General features: G+C 36.9%; 1 protein-coding gene across 1 annotated transcript in view; it reads left to right on the plus strand.

Annotated features, from left to right (window-relative positions):
• The first annotated feature begins 778 nt into the window (after window positions 1-778).
• The window catches only part of PCLO (piccolo presynaptic cytomatrix protein), a 331,891-nt gene continuing 304,888 nt past the window's right edge, over window positions 779-27,781 (plus strand). Inside the window, exons 1-3 of the mRNA XM_049772799.1 lie at window positions 779-1,035; window positions 10,654-12,439; window positions 21,708-23,135. Of these exons, the coding sequence (XP_049628756.1) occupies window positions 788-1,035; window positions 10,654-12,439; window positions 21,708-23,135 (3,462 nt within the window). The 5' untranslated portion in view covers window positions 779-787. The remainder of the gene's footprint in view (window positions 1,036-10,653; window positions 12,440-21,707; window positions 23,136-27,781) is intronic.

Here is a 27,781-nt window from a genome sequence, read left to right on the forward strand (position 1 = left end):
CTAAATGAAAAGGGCCAAAAGCTACATTTTTTTTTTTTGAAATTCCCCCAAACACCAGCCTTTTCTCCCATTTAGTTTTCAAATTACTGAACACCACCCCCCCTCCTCGTGAATGTTTTCAAACTCTTCGTGAAACGTCAAAAAGAAAATAATGAAAACTACAAATCCCATCAATCAGTGACGGCCCCCGTCTTCCAGATCTCTCCACCTTCTCCCCTGGCATGAAGTCAGCTAAAAGGCTCAGGTTGAGGCATCTCGCAATATGCCTGAACGAAAGCAAGAGCTGCTGGGCCCGGCTCGCGGCGCCGCTCTCGCCCGGGCTCCTTTAAATCGGCGGTGAGCGCGAGGCGAGAAGGGACCAGGACGACGCAGAGTGGGCCGGCCACCGACACGAGCATCACCTGTTCGGAGCTGGGCCTGCGCACTGGGCGGGCCGGCGCGGGGCGGGGCGGGGAGGCGGGGCGCTGTGGGCGGGGCGGACGGCGCCCGGCTGGCACCGCGCTCGCATCTGCTGCTGCCGCCGCCGCTGCTGCTGCTGCTGCTGCCGCTCCCGGGCCCGGGGCGTGGACGCGTCTGCGGCCGAGGGTGGCTGGCGCTGCCCAACATGGAGGAGGCACCGGCGGCGGGCGTCGTCACCTGCGAGCGGGATTAGCTCCCTGGCGCCGGGCTGTCCCCGATCCCCGAGCCCTGGGACTCGGCCGCCTGCAACGCCCCGCTGCGGACCCAGGGGCTCCGAGCGTGGGGACTCGGACCCGGCGGCGGCCCCGACCCTCGGCTGAGCTGAGCCATGGGCAACGAGGCGAGCCTGGAAGGGGAAGGGGAAGGGCTCCCCGAAGGACTGGCGGCGGCCACCGGAGGAGGGGCTGGCGGGGCGGGGAGCTCCCTGCACCCCGCGCTCCCGGCCGGCATGGAGGCGGACCTGAGCCAGCTGAGCGAAGACGAGCGGAGACAGATCGCGGCTGTCATGTCAAGGGCGCAGGGGCTGCCCAAGGGAAGCGTGGCCTCGGCCGCTGCGGAGCCGCCCTCCATGCACAGGCACGCGCAGCATGCATCCCTCTGTCCGGGCACGATATGGCACCGCTTTTCCTTGCACATACGTGCGCTGGCCGTATGTGCGAGGACGGCAGTACATATATGGCCCTTCCATGTATTTAATTTCATTTTCCCCTTAGTGAGGTGGCGAGCCACAGAGCATCATCTTTCTGCTGGATATAATAATAGTAATAATAATAATAATTTTAAAAAAGATCCATTGTAGAGTTTTTGGGTGGGATAGTCTAGGGTTGCTCGCTTGAAACTGATTTTTTTTTTAAGGTTGTGATTTTTTTTATGGCCTCTTGCACTTTCCCCCTTCCCCACCCCCAATGGCGTGGAGAGATGCCCGCCCACCCGTGCTTTACTAATCTGGAAGTCTTCCATGAATGCAAAAACGGACGTGTTTGAAATGGGTTAGAGCTGGATGTTTACCTGCCTGTGTTGAAATGATCTCGGGTGTTTTTTCAGCATCTGCTTCTCTGTGTGTGTGGAGGTTTTCAGTGTTTCTGGTTCACAATATATGGAGTTTTTCTGGAGGTGATTTGCCCTTCCTTCCTTCCCACCCCACACCCAGAGAAGAGCAGAAGCTCTCGAGCTAGAAAGTCCCTAATGAATACACCTTTTATATTCATTAAGGGACTCTGAAATATATTGTGGCATTAAACAGATGGTTTGGTCATAGCAAGCAGGTGCTGTACGTGCATTTCTGAATTAGCATATGCTATTTTTTAAACCACTGCTCTTTTATATGCGGAAGTGGCTGACAGTTTTGGAAGTACATGTGAATTCATATCATTTTCAAACTACTGAAATACTTTAAAAGACAAAATAGTCAATGCCAAGTAGCATAGAAAAGAGAGCTAATCTGTAATAGCAATACATTCGTTTCCACCCCTAGATCAGTTCTTATTTATCCTAATCAATTAGTTTTCTAATTAGAGTACTCAGAGGGTGTAATCATTGTGCCTGTCCAGACTTTATTATTGTAAACAAGCCCTTTAACTCTGCACCCTCCTGGAGAGATCATTTCTCTGTCCGTGGTGCTGAACGTGATTCATTTTTTTGCTTTATGATTAACTAAAGGAAAAACAAATTTTCATGTTAAATATTGGGAATAATAAAGCCCTTACATGTAGGATTAAATTGTATCTATCTCCTTAAGATTTACATGGGATCGGAGAGATAGCACAGCGGCGGTTGCCTTGCAAGCAGCCGATCCAGGACCTAAGGTGGTTGGTTCGAATCCCGGTGTCCTATATGGTCCCCTGTGCCTGCCAGGAGCTATTTCTGAGCAGACAGCCAGGAGTAACCCCTGAGCAATGCCGGGTGTGGCCCAAAAAAAAGCAAAAAAAAGATTTACGTAGGATCAATCATGTAGTTTTTAGCCATATATGTATTACACTTTATATAGTAAAAATACGCAAAGTTATCGATAGCTATAATGTTTTTACATGTACCCTTAAATGCCTAAAACATATCAAGAATAACTATACTTAAAATGAAACAGCCAACAGTAGTAAAAACTAGCTTCTTTATATGGAATGCTTTTTGAATTTTCAAACTAGTATAATATCAGACTACTTATTCGGTATGAAGGCTTTGTTTTTCTCTTAAGCAGTACAGTTACAACATATACTATTTTCTCTACTAATGACATGTTACTTGAAAAAGATTTAGCTTTCAGATATGATATTTCATAGAGTGGTAATGAGGTAAAGTATATTTTATCCTTTTAGAAAGATTATGTTAGCTCTTCTACAATTTTTTCTGAGACAGAAGCAACAGGTTTAGTATGTTGTTAAAAATAGCAAGAATAGCATATACTTTAATTTTTTTTAGATTTATTTTATTTCACAACTCTGACAAAATATTACATCTTGTAAAAATATAATGCTTTATGAAGAATTTGTGTTAGTATGCTTTAAAACCTCTTGTTGGTGGAATTCTTATTCACTGACAATCTGTGGCATCAAGTAATCATAAACAATTGTTTATACAATACATTTCTGTGATTTTTGAAACGTGCATTTAATTTACTATACTATTTTGAGGAAAGTGCATATTTTGAAAGTTATTAATTCACTAAGTATTGATCAAATAAGCATTTTTATGGCTTTTAGAAAGAGTTATCTCTAAGTATATATTTGAAGTGTATATATATTATTTTACATTTCAAGAGATTTGGAAGCATAAACTAGATATATCGGATTTGTTGTTCTTTAAAGAGATACTGCTGTTGAGAGTCCAGAGACCTGGTTTCTTTTTGGTAAGAGAGAAGAACATTGGCCAGGAAGTGGGAGGCACATTCAGGGTGAAAGTCTTATTGCTGTATAAGCCATTGAATGACTAGTGCTCAGCCAACCTTTGTGTTTCTGTCCTAGCAGTGTTGGGGGCTACCCCACTGTTCTGAGGACACTGGGGTTCTTTCTTAATCTTGTTTACTTTAGCTTCATTGGTGATAAATTACATATGCTTCACAACCATCAGTGTTTCTGTATCCTTGTTTCCAGATGATGCATGAGATACTGGCCTTTTTTTTTTTTAAGGATCAGTTAAAAATTGACAGGGACATTTTGTTTGATTTTTTAAAAAAGATTTTATGTTTTTTTTTTCATAAAGTAGTACTGTGATACAAGCATCAAGCAGCACTGGCAATAACTACTACAGAAAAGTTGCATGCTGCATTGTTGCGAATCATTTATTGATTCTTCATGAATCTGTATTATTTCACATTTAGAGGATACAGGTATTGGGGCAATCCAAATCCCAGCATCCCTCCCAGGAATCAAGGATCCAAATTTCTATGACTAGTTTTATATATTGAATAAACTTATTAATTCCCTTAAGTCCTAGTCCTACAGTGTAATAGCTCTTCTGAAAGTTACTTGTATTTCTAATACTATAAAATTTTAAGTAACTCAGCGTAGTAAAATATCACTGCCTACTATGTTGCATTTAAATATTTAGCATTCTAACTGATTGTATATTCGTATACTTAAGTACCTGTTTATCTGATTTGTAGATGGGACAGTTTCCTATTAATATGAAATAATTCTAGTCTGTGCATAATGTGAATGAAATTAAATGGACGATTACATAAAACAGGTTTATTTACAGGGCAGAAATAGAAGATAGGTTACAAATGAAATGCTGTGGATTTTTGATTCATAGTAAGCCCAGAGAGATGAAATTTTATTACTTCCCCCACTCATTCTATTTACAACTACAGATATATTATGAGAGTTTAGCTGAAACATGCTCTAATAGAATAAGAACACAAGAATTTTGATTGAATAAGAATAGAAGAATTTTGATATATTATTTTCCTGAGCATTTTTTTTTTGACTAAAGGACTTCTTAACTGTTTTTCATCCAAGAAAGAGCAGGCAAGCCCAGGTTCTAAAATAAATATGGGATATTTCCATTTATACCTTATAAGGTCTGTTTATAGTACTCATAGTTTGAAATGTAAAGAATTCAAGAAACATTAATCTAGAGCAAGATGGAAGACCATGAACACCATATATGTCCCATGAAGTCATGTTGTATGGTCCTGCTATAAAAGGACAGACCTGAGTGTTTTTGATCAGTTGCCTGGTTAGTCTGCCTATATTGTATGGCCCTTGAATTATGTTACTTATGCTACAAATATCCAAGTTACTTGTCAGAAAAAGGTTCCCACACCAGAAATTTCTGATATGTGCATTTGTTCATTCTCTCATTGTTGTCCATTCATTTGCTTACTTTTCAAACACAATTGCTTATTTGCTTGATAGCAATCTCTGTTTTAGTGATTAAAAATAAATGACTGAGTGAAACACATTCTCTGTCTAGGCATTCACAGTCTAGTACCTACACACATTTTTGACATTTTACTTTTTAAACTAAACACCATTAAATCAAAAAGAAAATCACCAGACCACAGTTATTAAGGCATCTTCCTATATATATCTGTATTCAGCTTATATTTTCTTTTAAAGGTGTTTTTACTAATTTTAAATCTTGATGTGTTAGTTATTTTTGAAAATTATTGCAGCTAAAACTAGTGTGAACCACAGAGCAGTTTATATAGCTATTAAGATTATTTATATTATATTTTTGGTTTGGGTTGTATCTGATAGAACTCAGGAGTGACTTTTAACAAAGTGCTTTAGGATTCTTCCAGCATTCTTTTGAGTTTATCATGTCATAGGCCTCCCTGTATTTGTAGGAATGCATATAAAATGCATTTTACTAGGTTTTTGAGCTTATCTGTCTAGTTCCATAGCTAATATGTATTTTATAACAGGATAATAGTATAACTCAGATATAAAGGAAGTATATGTAATTTTAAATTTTGATATAAGTAGCTTACTGTCAATTATGTGTTTATTTTTTGTTTTGTTTATTTTTTTTGTTTTTGTTTTTGGGTCACACCTAGCAGCGCTCAGGGCTTACTCCTGGCTCTATGCTCAGAAATTGCTTCTGGCAGGCTTGGGGGACCATATGGGATGCCGGGATTTGAACCACCGTCCTTCTGCATGCAAGGCAAATGCCTTACCTCCATGCTATATTTCCAGACCAATTATGTGTTTAATATCACAATTACTGGTATTTGTGAAAATTATTTTTGTTTGTATATAAGTAGATATAGTGACTAATATTCTGAAAGCAACCACTAAGCTAAGTTTAATAGTATTTCATAGGGAAAATTTAGTAAAGCTGACAATGAATATATATATATATATATATATATAAAGTTTATATAGATTTCTAGGACTATGTGTGAAGGAATCAATTCAAATAAATGACTAAATACTTTTAGGATAGTAAATTCTATAACTGTAAATTATTAGAGGGAAGTAGTAAAGTTATTAATTAAATATAGAGTATTTTTAGAAACTGAAATAGATTATTTTCAATCTATTTTACTTTCTAAACAGGGAATCATTGAAAAGGATCTATTTGTACTATTATGACCATTGCCTGCATATTAACCTGTAAATCTGCACTCTGCATTATTTTCCTCAAATGAAAACATGTAGCAATTTATTTTAATTTATCTTAGAACTGTTGTACTTTATTACCATAATAATCATAGTTCCCTATATAAAATTTCAGAGACTTAAAGGACTTGCCATTTTCTCATAGGAAAAAGATCACTCCAAATAATTCTATTTACTGATATTTATTAGAAAATCACTGTGTATACACTGAAATTTATATATTATTTCTGAGCCATTGATTCAGAAATTATTGCTATTAAAATTTTTATATGCCTTTACCTTACTCTCAACCTAAATTTCTGACATAGCATCATTTTAAAAACTTAATTCATATTATACTACAAAATAGTATGAAATAAATTTTTTTGTTTGTTTTTGGGCCACACCCGGCATTGCTCAGGGGTTGCTCCTGGCTATCTGCTCAGAAATAGCTCCTGGCAGGCACGGGGGACCATATGGGACACCGGGATTTGAACCAACCACCTTTGGTCCTGGATCAGCTGCTTGCTAGGCAAACACCGCTGTACTATCTCTCTGGGCCCGAAATAAAATTTTATATGGTTCATTACCAGGTACATTTGGCAAATAAAATTAAGACCAGTAAACTTCATTGTAACTTGATAAGATTTAAAAACAACCATTGATTATTTTTTCTTTTAATTCATGGAAGTTTTTTAAATTGAAGAGCAATACATATCAAACAATATACGTGATATTTAATTTCATTTATAAATATAATGCAGTATGTTATTTGTTCATGACTTTTATTTTAATGACTCATTAAGAACTTAATGTGGGGCTAGAGAAAGAGTACAGCAGGTGAAGTACTTGCCTTGTCTGTCACTGAGCCCAGTTTGATTCCCAGTAGCACATATGAATCCTTAGCACTGTCAGGTGTGATTCCTGAACACACATCTAGGCATAAGCCCTGCACATCAGAGGGCTTAGCCCTAAAGCCTATATGTGTCCCCAAATTAGTGTACTCAATTTTTGCCTACAAGCTTATATAAGAAGCAGCTATTTAAAACCTTTAGCTGTAATAGTTTAAAATTGATCGTGTTCCCCAAACTAAATTTAATTATCTGCTGTAATTGTCTATAAAAGAGTTTTCTGCAAATTTGTTACTGTTGGGGGCCAGAGAGATAGCATGGAAGTAAGGCATTTGCTTTGCATGCAGAAGGTCAGAGGTTCAAATCCCAGCATTCTATATGGTCCACTGATCCTGCCAGGAGCAATTTTTGAGCATAGTGTCAGGAGTAACCCCTGAACACTGCTGGGTGTGACCCAAAACCAACCAAACAAACAAAATTAGTTACTGATAAAATTTTAAATTAGGCCAAAAAGATAGTACAGTAGGTAGGAGGGTCTTATCTTGCACACAGCTGATATGGGTTTGATCTGCTCAGGAGTGATTCCTTAGTAATTTTCAGACACAAAAGAGAAAAGAGCTGGAAGTTCCAGCTCACCTCAGGAAGCTCACCACAAAGAGTGATGAGTTTAGTTAGATAAATAACTACATTTTGAACTGTCCTAATAATGAGAATGTATGAGGGAAATTGAGAGCCTGTTTAGAGTACAGGCGGGGGTCGGATGGGGAGGAGGGAGACTTGGGACATTGGTGATGGGAATGTTGCACTGGTAATGGGTGGTGTTCTTTATATGACTGAAACCCAAACACAATCATGTATGTAATCAAGGTGTTTAAATAAAAAAAAAAAATAAATAAAAAAATTATCTTAAAAAAAATTAAAAAAATTATCTTAAAAAAAAAAGATTTCAGATTAAGGGACTTTAGAGGTAGCATGGAAGTAAGGCATTTGCCTTTCATGCAGGACAGTGGTACGAATCCCAGCATCCCATATGGTCTATCCCTGGAGCCTGCCAGGAGTGATTTCTGAGCATAGAGCCAGGAGTAACCCCTGAGCGCAGTGGGGTGGGACCCAAAAACAGCAACAACAAAAATATTTCAGATTAAGAATTAGATACTTTAAGCATAATTAATATTATATAGCATTGTTCTTCCTTAAAAAAATGTGAGTTGGGATTTTTTTTTTTATTTTGGTTTTTGGGCCACACCCGTTTGATGCTCAGGGGTTACTCCTGGCTATGTGCTCAGAAATTGCCCCTGGCTTGGGGGGACCATATGGGACGCCGGGGGATCAAACCGCGGTCCGTTCCTTGGCTAGCGCTTGTAAGGCAGACACCTTACCTCTAGCGCCACCTTCCCGGCCCCTGAGTTGGGATTTTTAAAATATGTTTTAGTAATCATTTGGTATAAATGTTTACTGTAAACTTAATAAGGTCAATTTTGATGGGTATTATTTTTCTAGACAGAATAGAATATGATCCACTTTCTCAAATCTCATAGAAAAAAATTCATGTAGTCGACTTCATTTACCAGAAAGCCTTTTAATGGCATTATTTGACTTATATCACTAATACAAACTCTTGCAGTAAAGTTTAAAAAATGACACAAGCCATCCTATTTTTAAATGAATCATTTTACTTATTACTGCTGCTTACATTGGGAAAACCAAGATTCTCTGAACATAATTTTTTATGGTCATACCAGGGGCACTCAGGGGTTATTCCTGGCTTTGTGCTCAGAAATAAATCCCTCATGGCAGGCTCTGGGAACCTTATGAGATGTTGGGGATTAAATCTGGGCCAGCCATGTTTAAGGCAAATGTCCTACCTGCTGCATTATCTCTACAATCCCTGAATATAAATCTTGGCAAATATGATATAGTCTGTGATTGCTCTAGAATATTATATTGGCTATATTTATTGAGTTAATATGTGGAGCTTTTTTTAAGTTGAAATGTAAGGTTTTATTATAGCATTTTCTAAATATCCTAGTTGATCTTCCCTTCCTTCCTTCTTTGCTTCCTTCCTTCCTACACTTCCTTTCTTTCTTTCCTTTCTCTTTATTCCCCCCTTTTCCCCTTCCCTCCTCCCTTCCTTCTTCCTTCTTTCCTCCTTTCTTCCTTCCCTCCTCCTTGCTTCCCTTTTTTGTACTACCTTTTTCCTTCCTTTCCTTCTTCCTCCTTTTTACTTCCCTTTCCTTCCTTCCTTCCCTCCTTCCTTCCTTCCTACTTTCTTACATTTTTCTTTCTTACTCTTTTCTTCCCTCCTTCCTTCCTCCTTTCTTCTTACTCTTCCTTTCTTCCCTTCCTTACTTTTCTTCTTTCTTCCTTCCTCCTTTCTTCCCTCCTTCCTTTTTACTTCCCTCATGTTCTTCCTTCTTTCATTTCTTCCTTCCCTACCTTCATCCCTCCTCTCTTCCTTCCTTTCTTCCTTCCTTCCTTCCTCCTTGCTTCCCTTTTCCATACTTGCTTTGCTTCTTCCTCCTTTCTTCTCTCATTTTTTCTGACTCTTCCTCCTTTCTTTCCTTCTTCCTTCCTTCCCCCTACCATCTTTCCTTCCTTATCCTTCCTTCCCTCCTTCCTACCCCCTTCCTTCCTTCCTCTTTTCTTCCTTCCTTCCTTTCTTCCCTTTCTTCATATCCCCTCTCTTCCTCCTTTCTTCCTTTCTTTCTCATTTCTTCCCTCCTTCCTTCCTTCTTTCTTCCCTCCTTCCTTCATTCCTTCCTTCTTTCCCTCCTTCCTTTCTTCCCTCCTTCCCTCCTTCCTTCCCTCATTATTTCCTACCCTTTCTTCCTCCTTCCTTATTTCCTCCTTTCTTTCCTCCCCTTACTTTATTCTTCCTTGCTCCCTTCCCTCACTCCCTTCCTTTTCTTCTTCCTTTCTTCCTTCACTTCCTCCCTCCTTCCTTTCTGTCCCCTTCTTTTTCTTCTTCTTTCCTTTCTTTCCCCTTCCTTCCTTGGTTCTTTCCTTCTTTCTTACCTCCTTCCTTCCATCCTTCCTCCTTTCTTTGCTCCTTCCCTCCTTCCCCTTTCTTCCTTCCCTCCCCTTTCTTTTCTCCTTCCTTCCTTCCCTCTCCTTTCTTTTCTCCTTCCTTCCTTCTTTCCCTCCAGTTTCCCTCAATTCTTCCCTCCCCCTTTTCCTTCTTCTTTTTCCCCCTCCTTGTTTCCCCTTTCCTACTTTTTCCTTCCTTCCCTCTTCCTTTCTTCCCCTTTTGTCCTCCTTTCCTCCCTTTTCCTCTTGCCTCCTTTCCCCTCTTCCTTCCTTCTTTCCTTCTTTCTTCATGCCTTCCTTTTTCTTCCTCCTTCCTTCCTTCCTTCTCTTCCTTCCTATCTTATTTCTTCCTTCATTCCCTCCCTTTCTTCCTCTCTTCCTCCCTTTCTCCCTCTCTCCCTCCCTCCCTTCTTCCTTCCCTCACACACTCCCTGTCTCCCTTTCTTCTCCCTGTCTTCCCTCCCAGGCTTACTCATAGCTCTGTGCACTATGATCACGCCTGGCAAGATGCACTAGACTATTACTCTGGTGTGATATCTTAATTTTTAAATCTCTTATAGAAGCTTGTACTTTCCCCCTGTGGAAAATATCTGTTATTAACATTATTTAATAACAACATAATTAAAATTTTATGATTTCTTACACTAGGCTGTAAAGGAAGATGATTATATTTTACATTTATTCACGTTTTTGAGGATATAGAATCAATTTTTAAATGTTATCTTGAGTTGTAATGATCTTCACTTCTTTTATATATTTTTCCTTCCCTCTTTTAGGAAACAAGACTTGGATAGCAGTCATTTTCCAAAGGAACCAGGAAAGTCACCTGACTCAGTCCGTGCAGTTCAGCCTGGTCTCAGTAAGAGTAGAACTACAGACACTTTCCGCTCAGAGCAGAAGTTGCCTGGAAGGAGTCCTTCCACTATTAGCTTAAAAGAATCCAAGTCCAGAACTGATTTTAAGGAAGAGCACAAGTCTAGTATGATGCCTGGCTTCCTTTCTGATGTTAACCCTTTAAGTGCTGTCTCCTCTGTTGTAAATAAATTCAATCCTTTTGATTTGATATCAGACTCTGAGGCCTCCCAGGAAGAAACCGCCAAGAAACAAAAAGCAGCTCCAAAAGAACAAGGAAAACCTGAAGCAATCCCCAAGGCTCCATTGCAGCAATCACCCAAGCCAGTTCCTAAGCAGCAAGGCTCTGTGAAGACTCCCCTTCAGCAGGATGTTTCCTCAAAAACTGTACCTTCTCAGCAACTAGAAAAGATGAAATCACACCCTTCAGGAAAGCCAACCCAGGGGCTGACCCAGGCTCCTCAGACTGATCAGATCAAAATGCCCCTTCAAAGAGATGCGACCAAGCCTCAGACTAAACAGTCAGATTCAGTAAGGGGAGAATCAGATAAAATTTCAGCACAAAGTGCATCTAAACCACCTCTTCAGCAGGCAAGTTCTGGAAAACCTCTAGCTGTGCAGACTGGACCTGAAAAAGTTGCAAGGCCACAACCAGGGCCTCCAAAGTCCCTGGCTCAGCAGTCAGGGCCTGGGAAGCCCCAAGCTCAACCATCAGGAACTGTAAAACCTTCACCTCAGCCTCTGACAACAAAGCCTGCAGCCCAAACTCCCGGGACAATGAAACCTGCAACTCAGCAGCCTGGACCAAAGTCTCCAGCTCAGTCTCATTTACCTGCAAAGCCTCAAGTTCAGCAGGCTGCATCAGAAAAGCCTCTATCACAGCAGCCTGGGACCAAGCCTGTAGTGCAGTCTCCTATACCTGCAAAGTCTCCAGTTCAGCAGCCAGGGCCAACAAAGCTCCCAGCCCAGCAAGTAGGCACTCCAAAGTCTTCAGCTCACCAACCTACTACACCATCACTTAGTCAGCCACCTGGGCCTGCAAAAACTCCTGCTCAGCAGCCTGGACCAGGGAAGACTCCATCTCAGCAACCTGGTCCAGCAAAAATCACTCCTCAACAACCTGGCCCACCAAAGCCAGTAGCTCAGCAGCCAGGTCCAGCAAAGCCAGCAGCTCCATCTCCAGGCCCAGCAAAGCCAGCAACACAACAGCCAGGCCCAGCAAAGCCAGCAACTCAACAGCCAGGCCCAGCAAAGCCGGCCACTCAACAGCCTGGCCCAGCAAAACCTTTAGTGCAGCAGTCTGGCCCAGCAAAGCCAGAAGCTCAACAGCCTGGCCCAGCAAAGCCCTCTTCACAACAGCCTGGCTCAGCAAAGCCTTTGGCACAACAGCCTAACCCAGCAAAACCCTCAGCTCAACAGCCTGGCGCAGCAAAGCCCTCACCACAACAGCCTGGCTCAACAAAGCCATTAGCTCAGCAATCTATGAAACCAGGAAGCCAAATAGGAGTTGGGAAACCTGCACAGCCATCAGTTTCTCCATCTTCCGGACAGACTTCAGTACAAGGCCTCCCTAAAACCATCTGTCCTCTTTGCAATACCACTGAACTTCTGTTGAATGTTCCAGAAAAGGCCAATTTTAACACATGCACTGAGTGTCAAACCACTGTATGTAGTCTCTGTGGTTTTAATCCCAATCCTCATCTAACTGAGGTGAGTGTATATTTGCTCATTTTGTCCATACATTCATTTCATATTGTCTTCCACAAATTGTCCTTAGTTTATTGCTAACAGCTCTGTTGGTTTTTGTTTTCTCTGATTACTATTTCCCTCCTTTTTCCTTCTATAGCAATTGTGTTAGAATTAAAAAGCAGAAAATAACACTTTTCTCCAATAATAAGCTGAACCGCTTCAGTTTTTGATAAATTAAGCATGGGAATTAGGGGCTCCAAAACTTATTTGATGTACCAACCTCTTTTTAGAATCAAAATTACTTAGGTGGATTGGAGATATAGTTCAGAAGTTATGGCACTTATTTTGCAGATTCCAGGTTCATTCCCTGGGACTGCATAATAGGGTGATACTTGTATATCACTGTGTGTAGCCCCCAAAACAAATACAAATAATAACCAAAATAACTCAGTGACCCCACCCATTTATATTATCTTTAAGGGGACTGCTAGAAAATATCCCAATTTATGTGCGGCTCCAGTGTACCTAGGCTACAACTATCACTTTGGCCAACGTAGCTATAAATTGAACATAGTATAAATATGAATTTATATTATATTTATATTTAATTTATATATACATTTATATTTTAACCCAATAATCTGCTTGGGTTACTCTGTGTATAAGATTCATAAAATTATTTAATAGAAAGTAATATTACTTATACTTTAAATTAATGTTCCTACCTATAAAATTCATGTTCTTATATACTCTTTATGAAGATCATAGTTTTTATTTTGAGAAAAATGGGTAAATTTCAGGACAAAATAGAATGCACGTTTTACAATGTGTGTTCCCTTTCCCTACAGTCATTTTTATATACCTGAGGCTGTGTTGCCCCAGGGCAGTGGATTATATATCATAGTGGAAGTCAGTATTCCAGATGAGGAAGTCATTAGAGAAGTTCCGCATTGATGGTCATCTTCTCAAGATCACAGTTTGTATGTCCAAGTCATTGAGTAAGGTTTCCCAATACACTGTTCATGAAGGAGACAGTAGTAAACTTATACTAAAGAAATATGTTCTAAATTCTTTTTTTGTTTGTTTTGTTTTTGGATCACACCCGGCAGCACTCAGGGGTTACTCCTGGCTCTATGCTCAGAAACCACTCCAGGCAGGCTCTGGGGACCATATGGGATGCCTGTATTTGAACCACCGTCCTTCTGCATGCAAGGCAAACATCTTACCTCCATGCTAACTCTCTGGCACCTGTTCTAGATTCTTTGTTATGATGAGAGATAAAAGGAATGATTCTCAGTTAGTCTGCTAAAGTTAATTCAGAACTTTAATGCTCTTCCATTTTAATATGTAGCAGTTTGGTGAGGGGAAAGGGTAAATAGCACTATCAGAAATACTTGGAAAGTCTCTGGAGCTGGGAAACAATGCTGTGAAGGTGGGAAAATTGCATAAATAAATAAGAATTAAAAGAGCAAGAGTATAAGAAAACACAAAAATGTTAATTTGTTTGGAGGAGGACTATTAGTGGACTATTCATGCATTTTGTCTCTGAATAAAGAAGAAAAAAATGACATCAGAGTGAAAGATGATGTACTTAAATATCTCTTGAAATCTGTGTATTGTTCAAAAATAAGTAACATGTGGTTGTTACGAAAATAATTATAAAAACTTGTGGTAAATTTACTTTACTTATGTTCATCAGTCTGTTTGTGTATCTACTACCTAACTAATTATGGTCACATAATAATTTCACAGGTGAAATGGGATTGTATATTTTTTCAGTTAATACCTTTTCTAGTGAGGTGATATTCACATTTTAAAGATTAGTAAACGAGCTAGAGAGATGTAAAATGAATAAGGTACTTGTCTTACATGTGGCACCACATGTGGTCATCCAAACTGTACCAGAAGGGATCCCTGAATACAGGGCCAAGACTAAACTCTGAGCTTTGCCACTTGAGGCCCTCACACAAAAATAAATGAAACATGACTAAAAAGACTAATGAGGATTCAGATTTTAATATGGATAAAGTTCTGTAATGTTTTTATAGAAAGTAGTCAGCAGGTGACCTTTTCTAAATTGGAAAGGGATTTGGACTTGGCTAATTTGGATATAATTATATCAGCAGTTAACCTCTGACTTGGATTTGGTTAGGTTCTTTACTTTTTAAATATTTATTTTTCTTATTGTCATAGGAGAATATTCATAAAATGAAAAACCCATTGTCAATAGAATGAGCTTTAAAGTTGAAACTAGTATATGAACATTTGTTACTGATTTTTTTTATAGAAGTTCTAATGGACATGTAGGGATGGTAAAATCATTGCTAAACATTTGTAGAGGAAAATGATTTAAGATACCTTGATTTATCATAGAGTTATTTACAATGGATTTTATATTACAGTTTTGATCTGGGTAATGAAAAAACAGATCAAAGATATAGAGTACATGCCTTGTATTCTTAAGGTTTCATCCCTGACACTGTATGGCCATTAGTATATCCATAAAAACCTTCAGATTTGTGAATAGGTATACTACACTTCAATATCATATATATTATATCTATATTATAACCTGTGGTTTTGATAATTATCTTAAATTTATGCCAATACAGGCAAGTATATAAAGTTCACACTTTTCAGATGGTACTTCCTGAAATATCTAAGTAAAATTTCTATGATTATCCGCAAGGACTTGGCTAGTGAAACTATATTCCTAAATTTCATAACCCAGCTAAAAAGCCTCAACTAAAATTAACCTGGGGATTTCATTTAACAGGAATATGTGTTCCAGTAATTATATTCAGGTCTACCTGAGAACTCATAGTAACCTCAGAAAGCAGAAATCTAGATTGGTCTCTTTTTTACTCTCCTTTATGTGCTTATTAACATAAGTCAAAAGACTAAACAAATAGCTCTTTGCCCTTTTGTTCTTTTCTTAGAGATTTGAATTGCTTACAAGGCAGTTGTAGATTACTCCTTTGAAAGCCCAACATTGTTTCTTGTCTGACACGTAGAAAAGGATTATTTAAGACGATTCCTGTACTGAAGAAGCAATAGAGTATTTATAGGCAAAGGGTGCTTTAGTGGTGAGTAGAAAGAAAGGAAACCCAAGGGTTTGTAAGAAAAAACATCTTTCTAGTTGTTGCAGGTCTATTCACCATAATTGTGCCCATACACACATGGTTATACATATACATACATGTATATCCAGGTATATATATCCATGTCAGGATGGATTTATCACTGGGAGACTTCTCAGAACCTATTATGAATTATTGCCGTTTCATTTGAGTTTTTGCAGTCCTTTCTAGAGTTTTGGTGGGCAGTTCTGGGTGTAGTTACTAGGTCCCTATTTACCATAAGAATATTCCATTATTTTGTAACTAATGGGACAAGTTTTGTTCTGATTAGTGTTCCCCTAAGGAAAATAATTCTCTTCAGCATTGAATTCCATTAATGTGCATTTCTATAAGCCTTAAAATGTGGGGGGAAAAACAATTTATTTTCATTTTAACACTTGAATATTGAAGCTAAGTGTCCTTACTGATGAGGTCATAAGTCTTCCCAAGACTGTTTCTTGCATTTCTTCAATCATTTATCAAGTGAATGTGAGTAATTAGATTATCATTGTAAGGAGTAGTAGGCTGATTTTTTTTAAGCTGAATAAAACTTTAATTTGTCTACTAACCACTTCAACTGATCTGTCAGGGACCTGTCTCACAAGAATTGAACCCCAGCCTAGATCATCAATCAGATTATATAAGGAGGGGATTTCGGGAGGTTCTAGTTTCTGATAATCTTTAAAAAGACAATTGGATGTTGTCTAGGGTACCTTCCTACTTTCCTTTGTTTCCTTCCCTGATATGCTTCTTGGTATGGGGTAGCTTGGGGTGGTGTTAATGGCAACCAGATTGAGAAAGCCTAATATGTGGTCCTAAAAAAATGGTGTTCCTCTTCGTTAAGAATCTAAGAGAAGCCTGCCATATGGCCTTTACAAAATGCTGTCCCTCCTTGGCTTTTTTTTTGTGTGTGGTAGGGAACTGGGAAGTTGTTTATAAATTCTTTGGAAAAGTTTTCAACTTTAAGTCTGCCTTAGCCTTGATATAGTCTGAGATCTGACATGGGGAAGAAATAATAGAAACTAAAATCTTCAAGACCCCTCCTCTTTTGTGGCTATCCTGTGAATATCCAGCATTGAAGAACTTGGGGATCGACTTTTAAAATATGAACACCTAAAGGAAGAACCAAGTGTCTGAGGTAGACACAGTAAATTCATGCTTAATTGGAGTGAAACAGATTTGGATGCAACACATAATATGAATGTTTAGTGAGTGTTATAATTATATTATAAGTATGGAATAAATAATTATAATTATTTATTTGAATTAAATTGAGAATAGATTTCTCATGGTCATAAGTATAGTTTAGGGTTCTGGAGAGGGCTGCATAAAGAAAGAAAATAAATTGGAAGCCTAATATACAATTGGTGGGATTAGCTTATTTAACATACATTTTGCAACATGAAGCATACTTTTTTATGTTTTATGGTTTTTAGGACACACCCATTTGTGCTTATGTCCTACTCCTGGCTCTGTGTTCTGAGCCTTAGGATCCACTCCTGGAAGTTTTAGTGAAGCATATATACTGCTAGAGATTTTTTTTAATTTATTCACTGTAAAATTAATAGTTATTTATTATTAAGTTTTAGACATATAATGCTTCAAGACTAATCCTTTTATCATTATCTACTTCCCTCTACCACCAATATCTACCTCCAAGACCCATCTGCCTCCCACCTTCTAGTAGGACTCTACAAGAGACATTTTTTTCCTTTTTAGTTTTTGTATTAAGGGTTACAGCACTGTTGCTGATTGGATTTTCATATATAATGCTTTACAACTTCCCATATATACTGTTTGAGGGCTTCCCTCCACCATTTGTTTCTGCCTCCCTGTCCTATCCTTAAGCCCCCTCAAGTGGTTTGTTTTCTACTGGTGCAAGTTTTTATGTTCTTAGTTTCCACTGTCTTTGGGTATTTTTTTTTTAATTTGTTGTTTTTGGGTCATACCCGGCAGCACTCTCCAGTTACTCCTGGCTCTGCGCTCAGAAATTAATCTTGGCAGGCTGAGGTGGAGGGATCATATGGGATGCCGGAATCGATCCCAGGTTCATCCCTGGTTGGCTGTGTGCAAGGCAAATACCCTACTGCTGGGTTATTTCTCTAGTCCCTTTGGGTACTTGTTATTCTATCATTATGTTTCTTCATATCCTGGATATGAAAAAGATCATCAGTGCCAGTCTCTTTTCCTCTAACTTCACTCGGCTTGACACTATCTAGGTCCCTCTATGTAGCAGCTGTGCTAGGGATTTGTACTACTGTTGGCCACATACATGTCAACCTCCTTACCTGCTGAACTATATCTCGGGCTCAAAATACATTAAACATTTAATTAAAAATATTTGAAAACATCTGGATTGCTTAAAGGGTCAAACCCTGGAAAGACTACTTCCAGGAAGTTCTTGCCATGTGTTATGTCTTTTGGTGAATATAGTGGTTATTCAGTATGTATATAAGAATGCTAACTAAATGATGTATTTTGAGTCTTGCTAAAAAGAAAACTCTATCTCATAGGTATTAGAAAGACAGCAATATTTGAGGGAAAGTAGAGTCACTCCTTTTTGTTTTTAATTACAGATTTAAGTATTTGATAAATATTAAATTGAAGGCTGGATAGTAGCTTTGGAAGTGGAATAGGATGAATAGGAAATTCCTTTTCATAAGCATTATAAACATACTTTATGAGAAATCGAGAATGCAATAAAATATTGCAGATTCTGTAACTCATGAAAACAAATGTACTGTCACTACTGTTAAATTTCAGTGGACTTTGAAGGTTATGGGTGACAAAAAGCTTATTGATATCACTTTTAAGTTATGCTGCATACTTTTTTATTTTCTTAATGTATAAGAAAGGATTTTTGCTATTAAATCATAAAATCATAAAATTGGAATATTGCTCTTCTCAGTACTGATTAAATTTAAGTTTAAAGCTGTAAATTACTTTGTTTTCAACAGATTTGGCCAATAGAATTAAATCAAAAGGAGACTCTTCATGAGAACAAAATGTATTTCAAATTGTGATAGCTAAAGATCATGATTATAATCATACAATATCAAAAAGGAAAAGCATTGAGTGCTATCACGGTCTTTCTGTTCCTTAACATAGTGAAGATAATCTGGTCATTAAAAGGCCAAACTATTGCATGAATTATAGTGTACAGGAAAGGATTTATCGAAAGAAAAGCAGAATTCTTCCCTTCTGAAGGAGCCAAAATTTCATTTGTGCACCTATCTTATTTTTTTAAGAAAATGTTTTTTTAAATGAATTTTAAATTGAATCACAATTTTAATTGACATACATGGTTACAAATTTTTTCATGATTGAATCTCAGTCATATAATGTCTAACAACCATTACTAGTGCATGTTTCCCACAATATCACCAGTTTCTTTCCCCTCCCTTCTCCTGCCTGCCTCTCAGCCTGCATCAATGGAAGATATTTCTCTCTCTCCCTTTCTCTCTTCTCTCTCACTTCTCTCTCCTTCTCTCTTTCTTCCTCCATTTCTCTTTTGTGGTCCAATATACAGAGCAAGTTTATTAGATAGCTGTGCATATAATGCTAAAGTTCATATTGCAGAGACTTAAAATTTTACCGATGAAAGCAGATATGTTCAGGAGTTCGAGTACAGGGGCTACTTACCTTGCATTCAGCTGACCTGGGTTTGTTTCAACCATCATCAAATATGCTCCTTTGAGCACTACCAGGAATGAGCCCTGAGCTCCTCTGAGGAATTAGTACTAATCACAACTGGATTTGGTATATGTATTGCCGAAATGAGCACAACTCACAACTGGATTTGGATCAAAAACTGAAACAACAAAAAAATAGATGTATTCCAAGAAAAATTATTCAGGTAGGCACAGACTACCTTAAAGAGAAGAAAACAGGATTGATCACATTATTATCAGATACTTCTGTGTGTAATAACCTTGAAATTATATTATTATGCATTGACATGTTTTTTGTGACTCTTCACCTATAATATAGTGTCACTAAAGACAGAATCTTGTGGCCTTTTCTGTTCAGTGACATGTGCAAGGTTGAAGGTGTACAGCAAACATTTGAATTATGTAAATAGGTGAATATATTAACATATATTTGACTATAACAACATGTCAAAGAATAAAAGTAATTAGCAATAATAAAAAACAATCCTAGGGTTTATAATTTAGAGTGGGTAATGTTTATACAGATCTAATAACATAGAAAAATTGTGGTGATATACATATAAAAGTAAATGTGCTGGAATTATTTTTTCATCTTGGTTGGCTCCATAGTTATGTAATACAGTATTAATAAGGCTGTAAAAAAGAGCAAATATAAGTAGTTCTAATACACAAATTTCATTGATATGAGAGATGGTCATGGAAGTAAATGCATATTATGGAGAAATTTACTTCCATCAATAAGGGAATAAAATAAAATAAAAGGTTACATCAGAGCCTACTTTTTAATATGGTGTTTGCAGAAGTAGACTTGCTGGATTATGTTTTGGAACTTTATATATTTATATGTAGGAAAAGTTATTTTGTGAAATATTGTTTCAAAAATACAGAAAGGATGAAGCTGAAAGAAAATGCATTGAACATTAAGGTATTTGACACATATATAGTCAAAAATATAATGAACTCACTATACAAATATAGGCCCTACTTATATTTGACAAAATTTGAGATTTACTTTTTAATTTAGATCTTTCAACAAATATAGCTTTTAAGTGGAAGTTAATAAGCTCTTTAAACTTCTTCCAAAAAGTATTTTTTATAACATTGCAAAGTAAGTCTAATACGGTGAATGAGTTTAAATACTTTGAGTATGCTTATGTAACTTATTTTAATGATTAAGGAAGAGGCCATTAGGTTTTATTTTTATTAAAAATGCTTAATATTCACTCTGAGTAAGGAGATAAGTGATGGTTACAAGCTTGTTTGCCAGCATCACAGATGGTCCCCTGATACCCCTATTTGTGATCCCTGAGCACAGAGCCATGAGAAATCGCTGAGTACTCTCTTCTCCCTTCTTTTCAAAAATACCTTAATAAAAGTATTTTAATGAAAGCTATCAAATGACAGTTTTTTTTAAGAATTAATATAATGTTAACTTGTATTCTTTTCAGAATTAAATTGTTTAAAACCAGGAGATTTTTGTACTTTTGAAAAATTTCCACACTCTTTCTATTAGTTTCTTTATCTGGTAGAACTCTGTATAGAGCACTTAGTGGCAAATTGGCAACATTAGTCATTTTTGGTAGAGGATATAGGTTATATAGAAATTGCATTTTGGATTATGTAGGTAAAACTTAAAATGTATAACAAGGATATATTACATCGGTAAGAAAATTAAGATAAATGTTATATAAAGTACCTTAAATTCTTTTCTGAAACATTCAATTCAACGGCTTTTCACAATGAAATGATATGAAGAATAGATGTGTGTAAACCTTTACATTTATGTGTCATATATATCAGTTATATACACACATTGCTCATTTATGAGTATACTCTTCGAGTATTATAACATTTAAAAGCCATTATTTTCTATGTTAGGTCATGCTATTTATGATCATTTGAAAGGATGCCATTATTTTACTTTATTTTCTTCACAGAGAGAGAATGATCTCTTTCTAACCAACATGGTTCCAAATTTTGTTTTCACACATTTGATAATGTTGCCTTAGACGGTAGAAGTCATAATGTACTGCTAATTTAAGAAATTAGCAATGTGTTGATAATTTGACAAGTACACACTAGTTGTATAACTAAAAACTGTATAAGCCATTAGTACAGAAAATATTTAATCCTTCTGACAGAACTGAGTATAATATGCTATAACTCACTTATTTTATTATGCAATATTCTTTTTCTAGGCATGATCAGTTGTATGAGTTAATAAAAATTAACATGGGAATACAAATGGAACTATTGATTTTTACATTTTCCTTAAAGTATGGAATGATTCACTTTTGAGGTTTATTATATGTTAATGTAATTAATCTTTTAGATAATTTACTGATTATACTTAATATAAGAGCTATATGACTAATAGGATTTAAATAATTTGATATTATATATATAGTTTACATTTCAAATAAGATGCTATTATGTCACTATTTTTTTCCTATTTGTAGTGTTATTTCACCTGTGATTATTGTTTTCTATTAATTTTAGATAAAGGAGTGGCTCTGTTTAAACTGTCAGATGCAAAGAGCTCTGGGAGGTGAACTGACTCCAGTTCCATCATCACCGCAGCCTAAATCGAAGACTGCCTCTGCTATTCCTGCATCAGTAGCGAGCAAACCATCCCCACCGATTTCTCCAAAAAAGGACATTGTACCCAAACCATCCCCACAGATTTCTCCAAAAAAGGACGTTGTACCCAAACAGGATACTTCAATGGTGCCTGACTCTAAAAAACCCCCACCACTAGTAAAACAATCTACTCTTCATGGTTCTCCCCCGGTCACGGTGAAGCAACCTCCAGCGGTAGATGCCACATCCAAGTCCACTCCTTCCAAAGAGCCTCCTGCATCATCTGAGCAGGCCACAGTCCCCCCAGTTGATGACAAACCAAAGCTGCCTAAAATGGCCAAACCAGTCACAGATGCTGTGTCTTCATCCTCAGTAACCACAAAACCTGATACTCCAAGTTCAAAAACGCAGCCACAGGATCAAGAGAAAAAAACCTTACTTCTCAAAACAGATTCTGCCAAGCCTTCACAAAGTTTTCCACCAACAGGAGAGAAAGTCACCTCATTGGATTCCACGGTCATACCACGGCCCGCATCAGATTCAAAAATTGTTTCACAGCCTGGGTCTAGTTCAGAGAACAAAGGTCAAAAGCAAGCTGATTCCATTCAAAAGAGGGAAGAACCCAAGAAAGCACAAACCAAAACGAGTCCCAAGCCAGAAGGCAAGCCAGTGCCAAAAGGGTCATCAGCAACCCCAGGCCCACAGCCTGGTCAAACTGCCCCTGTTTCTCAACCACCTCCCAAGGAGCAGTCAAGACGCTTCAGTCTGAATCTGGGAAGTATTACTGATGCCCCTAAATCACAACCCACGACTCCTTCAGAAAGTGTGACTGGAAAACTCTTTGGCTTTGGAGCTTCAATCTTTAGTCAAGCATCAAGTCTAATCTCCACGGCAGGCCAGCCTAGTTCTCATGCACAAGGTGGACCAGGAACCCTGAGCAAACAGGCTCCATCTCCTTCACAGCCTCCCGCTTCTCAGGTGACACCTAAATCTACAGGTCAGGCTCCACCAACACCTGCAAACATTGTCCCTGTGAAAAAAGAAACAAAAGCACCAGGAGTTGAAAAATTAGAGTCCAAAGCTGAAAAAGTTCCACCTGTAAAAAGAACAGAAACAGAAAGGAAACCTCCACTTACTAAGGATACTAAACCTTCCACAACTGATCCTCAAAAAGCTGCTGCTCCACCCAAACCTGAAAAAATACCCAAACCAGAATCTGTCTGTCCTCTCTGCAAAACTGAACTTAATATGGGTTCTAAGGATCCTCCTAACTTCAACATTTGCACTGAATGCAAGAAACAAGTGTGTAATCTCTGTGGATTTAATCCTACACCACACTTGACTGAGGTAAGCAATATATTATATCAATTATATAATAGGAGGTGGTGATTTCTTCTGAAAAACTTTCATAGCCAATTTCAGAATTTCTAGTAAAAATATTTAGTAAAGACAAATATTAGAAGCATAGAAGAATTTTCATTTACTTATTTGAAGTTTATAGTTTTTACAATTAATGTACCTGATTACAATAAACTGGCAATTTAAAATACCAGTAAACTCAATTTGTAATAAATTAAGGTCCTTTAGATTGGAGGATTATCTGGTTATTCATTTTAGAATGCCAAATAAGAGATGTTATTTACTGTTCTTAAGATCTAATCCTACTTTATAATGTGTATATTTTTAAAAGTGAGCTTGGTTGCCTGAAGATCCATAAACAAATGAGATTTTTTGTTTTATGAAAATTATTCAGAACTCTTTTCAAGCTTATTATATTACCAATTTGAAAGTATTGGCCTAGATATACTATGTCTAAGTTATTTTTTTATAACATTTTGAGCTTTATTCTCTCCTTATCAGAATACAGTACTTTATTAGAAACTGTATAAAGAATCAAAATACAGGTTTTGGTTTTCAATGGCAAGAAATCTTAATTTTTTATTAGGTGACAACATATTATATCCACAATGTAAATAACAAAATAAAAATAGATGATGAATTCTTACCTAAGTTATTATAAAATAATAAATCTGTGAACATTTTATAGGTTAGAGATTTAAAAGATTTGTTTGTTGGGGGCTGGAGAGATAGTAGAGTGTGTAGTATGCTTGCTTTGTACACAGCTGACCCAGGTTTGATCCTCTGAACCACATGTGGGTCCAAGCACTGTCAGCAGTAATTCTCAAGTACAAAGACAGGAGTAGCATTCAATGAATAAGGGTGTAACCCCAAAACAAAGACACCAAAATGTGGATTTTTGAAGGTGATAGAAGGTAAATAATGGCTGTTCTTCTAACAACGTGTTTTGGAGGAACACATTTTCAAAGATTGTTTATTGTTTTTCTACAATAAGTAATGTGTTTTAACTGAGTCAATTCTGTTTTATATGACTATGTTTAAGGGGTACAATTTCATGTCTCTTCATAGTACAGTTGACTCAACACAATTAACCTAACGTTACAAAAGCTCATATTCTACTACAGTCTATTTTATACCCTTCACATTTATCTCTTTAAATTATCTCTCCAGTAACCTCAGTTTGTTTGTAATCAGTGTCCAAGGGTTTATTTTTACTTGGTTTTGTTTGCCCTTCTACATTGCTTCTCTTGTTTTACTTGTTAGTAGGATGATCTTATATTTATCATTCTCCTTGGATTTATCTTATTTTACATGATACCCTTTAAGAGTTATTTGACTGCTCTTGGTTTTGTAACTCACTGAAGTGGGAAAATTAACATATTTTAGCAGTTTTATCAAAGAAACAGAGATTCTTGGTGATGTTTTTGAGTTAGTATTTTAAAGAAACCATGAAAAAGATTTACTTTTGAAAAACATTAGATTGCTTTGACAGAGTTAATAACTTATGAGAATATCACCCCTAAAGTCTTAAGCAGATTTTATCTTCTTTAACTGTGATGAATAATGGTAAAATGATATATTTAAAGGTAAATTAACTTTGATATCTTTCAGTACTTATTGACTAATAATAACTGTAAATATTACAGTGTTTATAGATTATATAAAAAGCAAAAGCATCATTAAATTTACTCCTTATTTTTAGAGTTATTGTTGATTATGAAGAGATGACTTTCTTTATAGTTTTGCTTTTTTCATGGATTAAGAAATTGGGGCCAGTGAGGTGGCACTAGAGGTAAGGTGTCTGCCTTGCAAACGCTAGCCAAGGAAGGACCGTGGTTTGATCCCCCGGTGTCCCATATGGTTCCCCCAAGCCAGGGGCAATTTCTGAGCGCTTAGCCAGGAGCAACCTCTGAGCATCAAATGGGTGTGGCCTGAAAAACAAAACAAACAAAAATAAATATACCATTTAATCAGAACCTATGACTTTTATTGATACTTCACAGATAATGTATTTAAATAGTTAAAAAGACTTTATCTCTAAAGACAAAAGGATGACATTATCATTTATAGTGCATTTTGTGCAGACTTAAAAAGTATAGGTAGAATTAAAGAGACAGTACAGCTGGTAAATTCTTGCATTGTTTACAGTCGACCAAGTTTAATCCTGGCACTACAGTCTCAGGAGAATCACCATGATAGATCACTAAGCACAGAATCAGGAGTAGCCCTGAATACAGCTAAGAGTTGCCCCAAAACTAAAAAATAAAGCATGTAATGTGGAAAAGGACTAAGATGTTTGTATCTACATAGACATATCTTTCATTATTTATCTATTTTTTATTATTTATAATATATATTATTTATATAATTATATATTTTATATATTTAAATTTATATTACAGTATATTTATGTTTATATAATTATTTATATTATATTTATATAATTTATAGTATTATTTATTTATTACTTATTTATCTATTTATTATTTAGCTATTTCTAATTCTCTGTACATATATATGCGTATATTTGTACCCTATTAGTGAGGATTAGAATTTTGTAAGTGAAGATAAAAAAATACTGCTTTTCTATTTATCAAAAAATTAGATTTTAGTGCTGATAATTTAAAAGGAGGATTATCATGGCATAGAATTATGAGGCATGTGTTTAATTTCAATTTAAAAATATAAATGGTACCAATTATTTTGATAGTTTCAGAAAAATTCTACTTTAAGTGAGGTAAGTGGGATTTAGACAATCTGTGTAACAGACTGTTTTATTCTGTGGTACTTTTTTGAATTTGTAAAATCATACTTGAGAGGAACATAACAAGTGATGTAGCAAAAATAAGGCACTAATGCTCATGGCTAAATAGACTATGGTTATCAAAATGACATTTTCAGTTAGTAGCAACTTTAATTAGTGCCCTGTGCTCTTTAAATCTCCTGGCTGACTTGGCATCATGGGAGTGACTGAAGATTAGTTGAGTTAATCCAGGGTCAGATATTTCCTGTTAATTATCCCAAAGGACTGTGGAAGATTGGCAGAAAGGGTTAGTTAAAATGAAAGGCTCATTGTTGTTTGTGTCTGTGTATACTTAGGCACTTGGCTTTGCCAGCACAGATACATATTTGCCTGCATATCAAAAATACGACTTATGACTTGAACATGATGCTATCCCGTAGTTCATACAGCTTTTCTCTATGCATTTTTCATAATAGGAGTGGTTAGGAAAACATCTTGCTTCTTGTTTTATTTTTACATTTTTTTCCTTCAATGCACTAGTGATGTTTCTCTTTTTGTAAAGTTTTCTGCTGGGCTGGCATTTTTACTTTGAAGAGCATATCCTGATTATACTGATACCTTATGCCTGCAATACAAATAAGGATAGTCCTCTCGAGTTGATTTACATTTATTTTTAGAATAAAGCATATTGAAATGCCTCTATATGGCTCTGCTTTTTATAAGGGATTAGAATCTCATTTGTCTGATCTGAGGTTGCTAAGGAAAAAGTGGAAGAAAAGAATGAGGGGATTATGTTGCAGGATCTTGACCCAACAGCCATGCAAGTATAAGACAATAATAGTAAATATTGTAAATTATAAAAATAGTGAATTATAAAATACTGATTATAGAATATAATAATCAACATATTTAAAGAGATGCTTTACCACACGTTGATCATCAGACGGCAGTTTGCTCTCCTGCTAGTAGTGCCACATTGTTCTTCCCTTTTGCAATTTAGTTCCTTGGGGGTGGAAAGAGCTAGTTAAAGGTCCTCATGTGTTAGGAAGCCTGAGTCAGTACCATAACCTCCTGCATATTACTCAGACACACCTGTCCCTGAGGTTGTTTCCTGTCTCTCCCACACAAGTGATCCAGCACCTGAGGAGGCCAAGAGCTGCCTGCTGGGCCCTGGGGAAAAGCCAACCTGCAGCCTCATTTTCTTGGGTTAACTGTTTGATGCTCAGTTTGTAGAAATGATACTTAATCTCTTACCTCTCATAACAAGGAATGGCTCTTTTGGGGTTTAGTTTTGCCAACTCAGGGAAAGAGTTTGATAAGTAGCAGGTTGGCATTCTGAGAGTGTCTGTTAGCATTTGGAAGCCTGTTGAGAATCACAGCCTGATTTTGGGCAATCACTTCTCTTAGTAAAATGTAAACTTTTTTTTTCAGTTCAAATGAGGAAAGGAATCAAAATTAAGTACAGTGGATATACATTTTTTTACTTTTATTTTCAAAAATAACAAAAATAACAAAATTTTGTTTCCTTTGGTGCAGGGAACACACTGAAATTTTGGTAGAGCATTGACAATTAAAAAGTAAGAAGATCACCACAAAGAGTAGTGGTGCAGTTAGGGAAATAACTACAGTAACAACTATTATGACAATCTTTTTTTTTTTTTTTTTTTTTTTTAAATTTTTTTTTTATTTAAACACCTTGATTACATACATGATTGTGTTTGGGTTTCAGTCATAAAAGGAACACCACCCATCACCAGTGCAACATTCCCATCACCCAAGTCCCAAATCACCCTCCTCCCCATCCAACCCCCGCCTGTACCCTAAACAGGCTCTACATTTCCCTCATACATTCTCAATATTAGGACAGTTCAAAATGTAGTTATTTCTCTAA

The sequence above is a fragment of the Suncus etruscus genome, chromosome 1 (assembly GCF_024139225.1).
Source record: "Suncus etruscus isolate mSunEtr1 chromosome 1, mSunEtr1.pri.cur, whole genome shotgun sequence".
NCBI lineage: Eukaryota > Metazoa > Chordata > Mammalia > Eulipotyphla > Soricidae > Suncus > Suncus etruscus.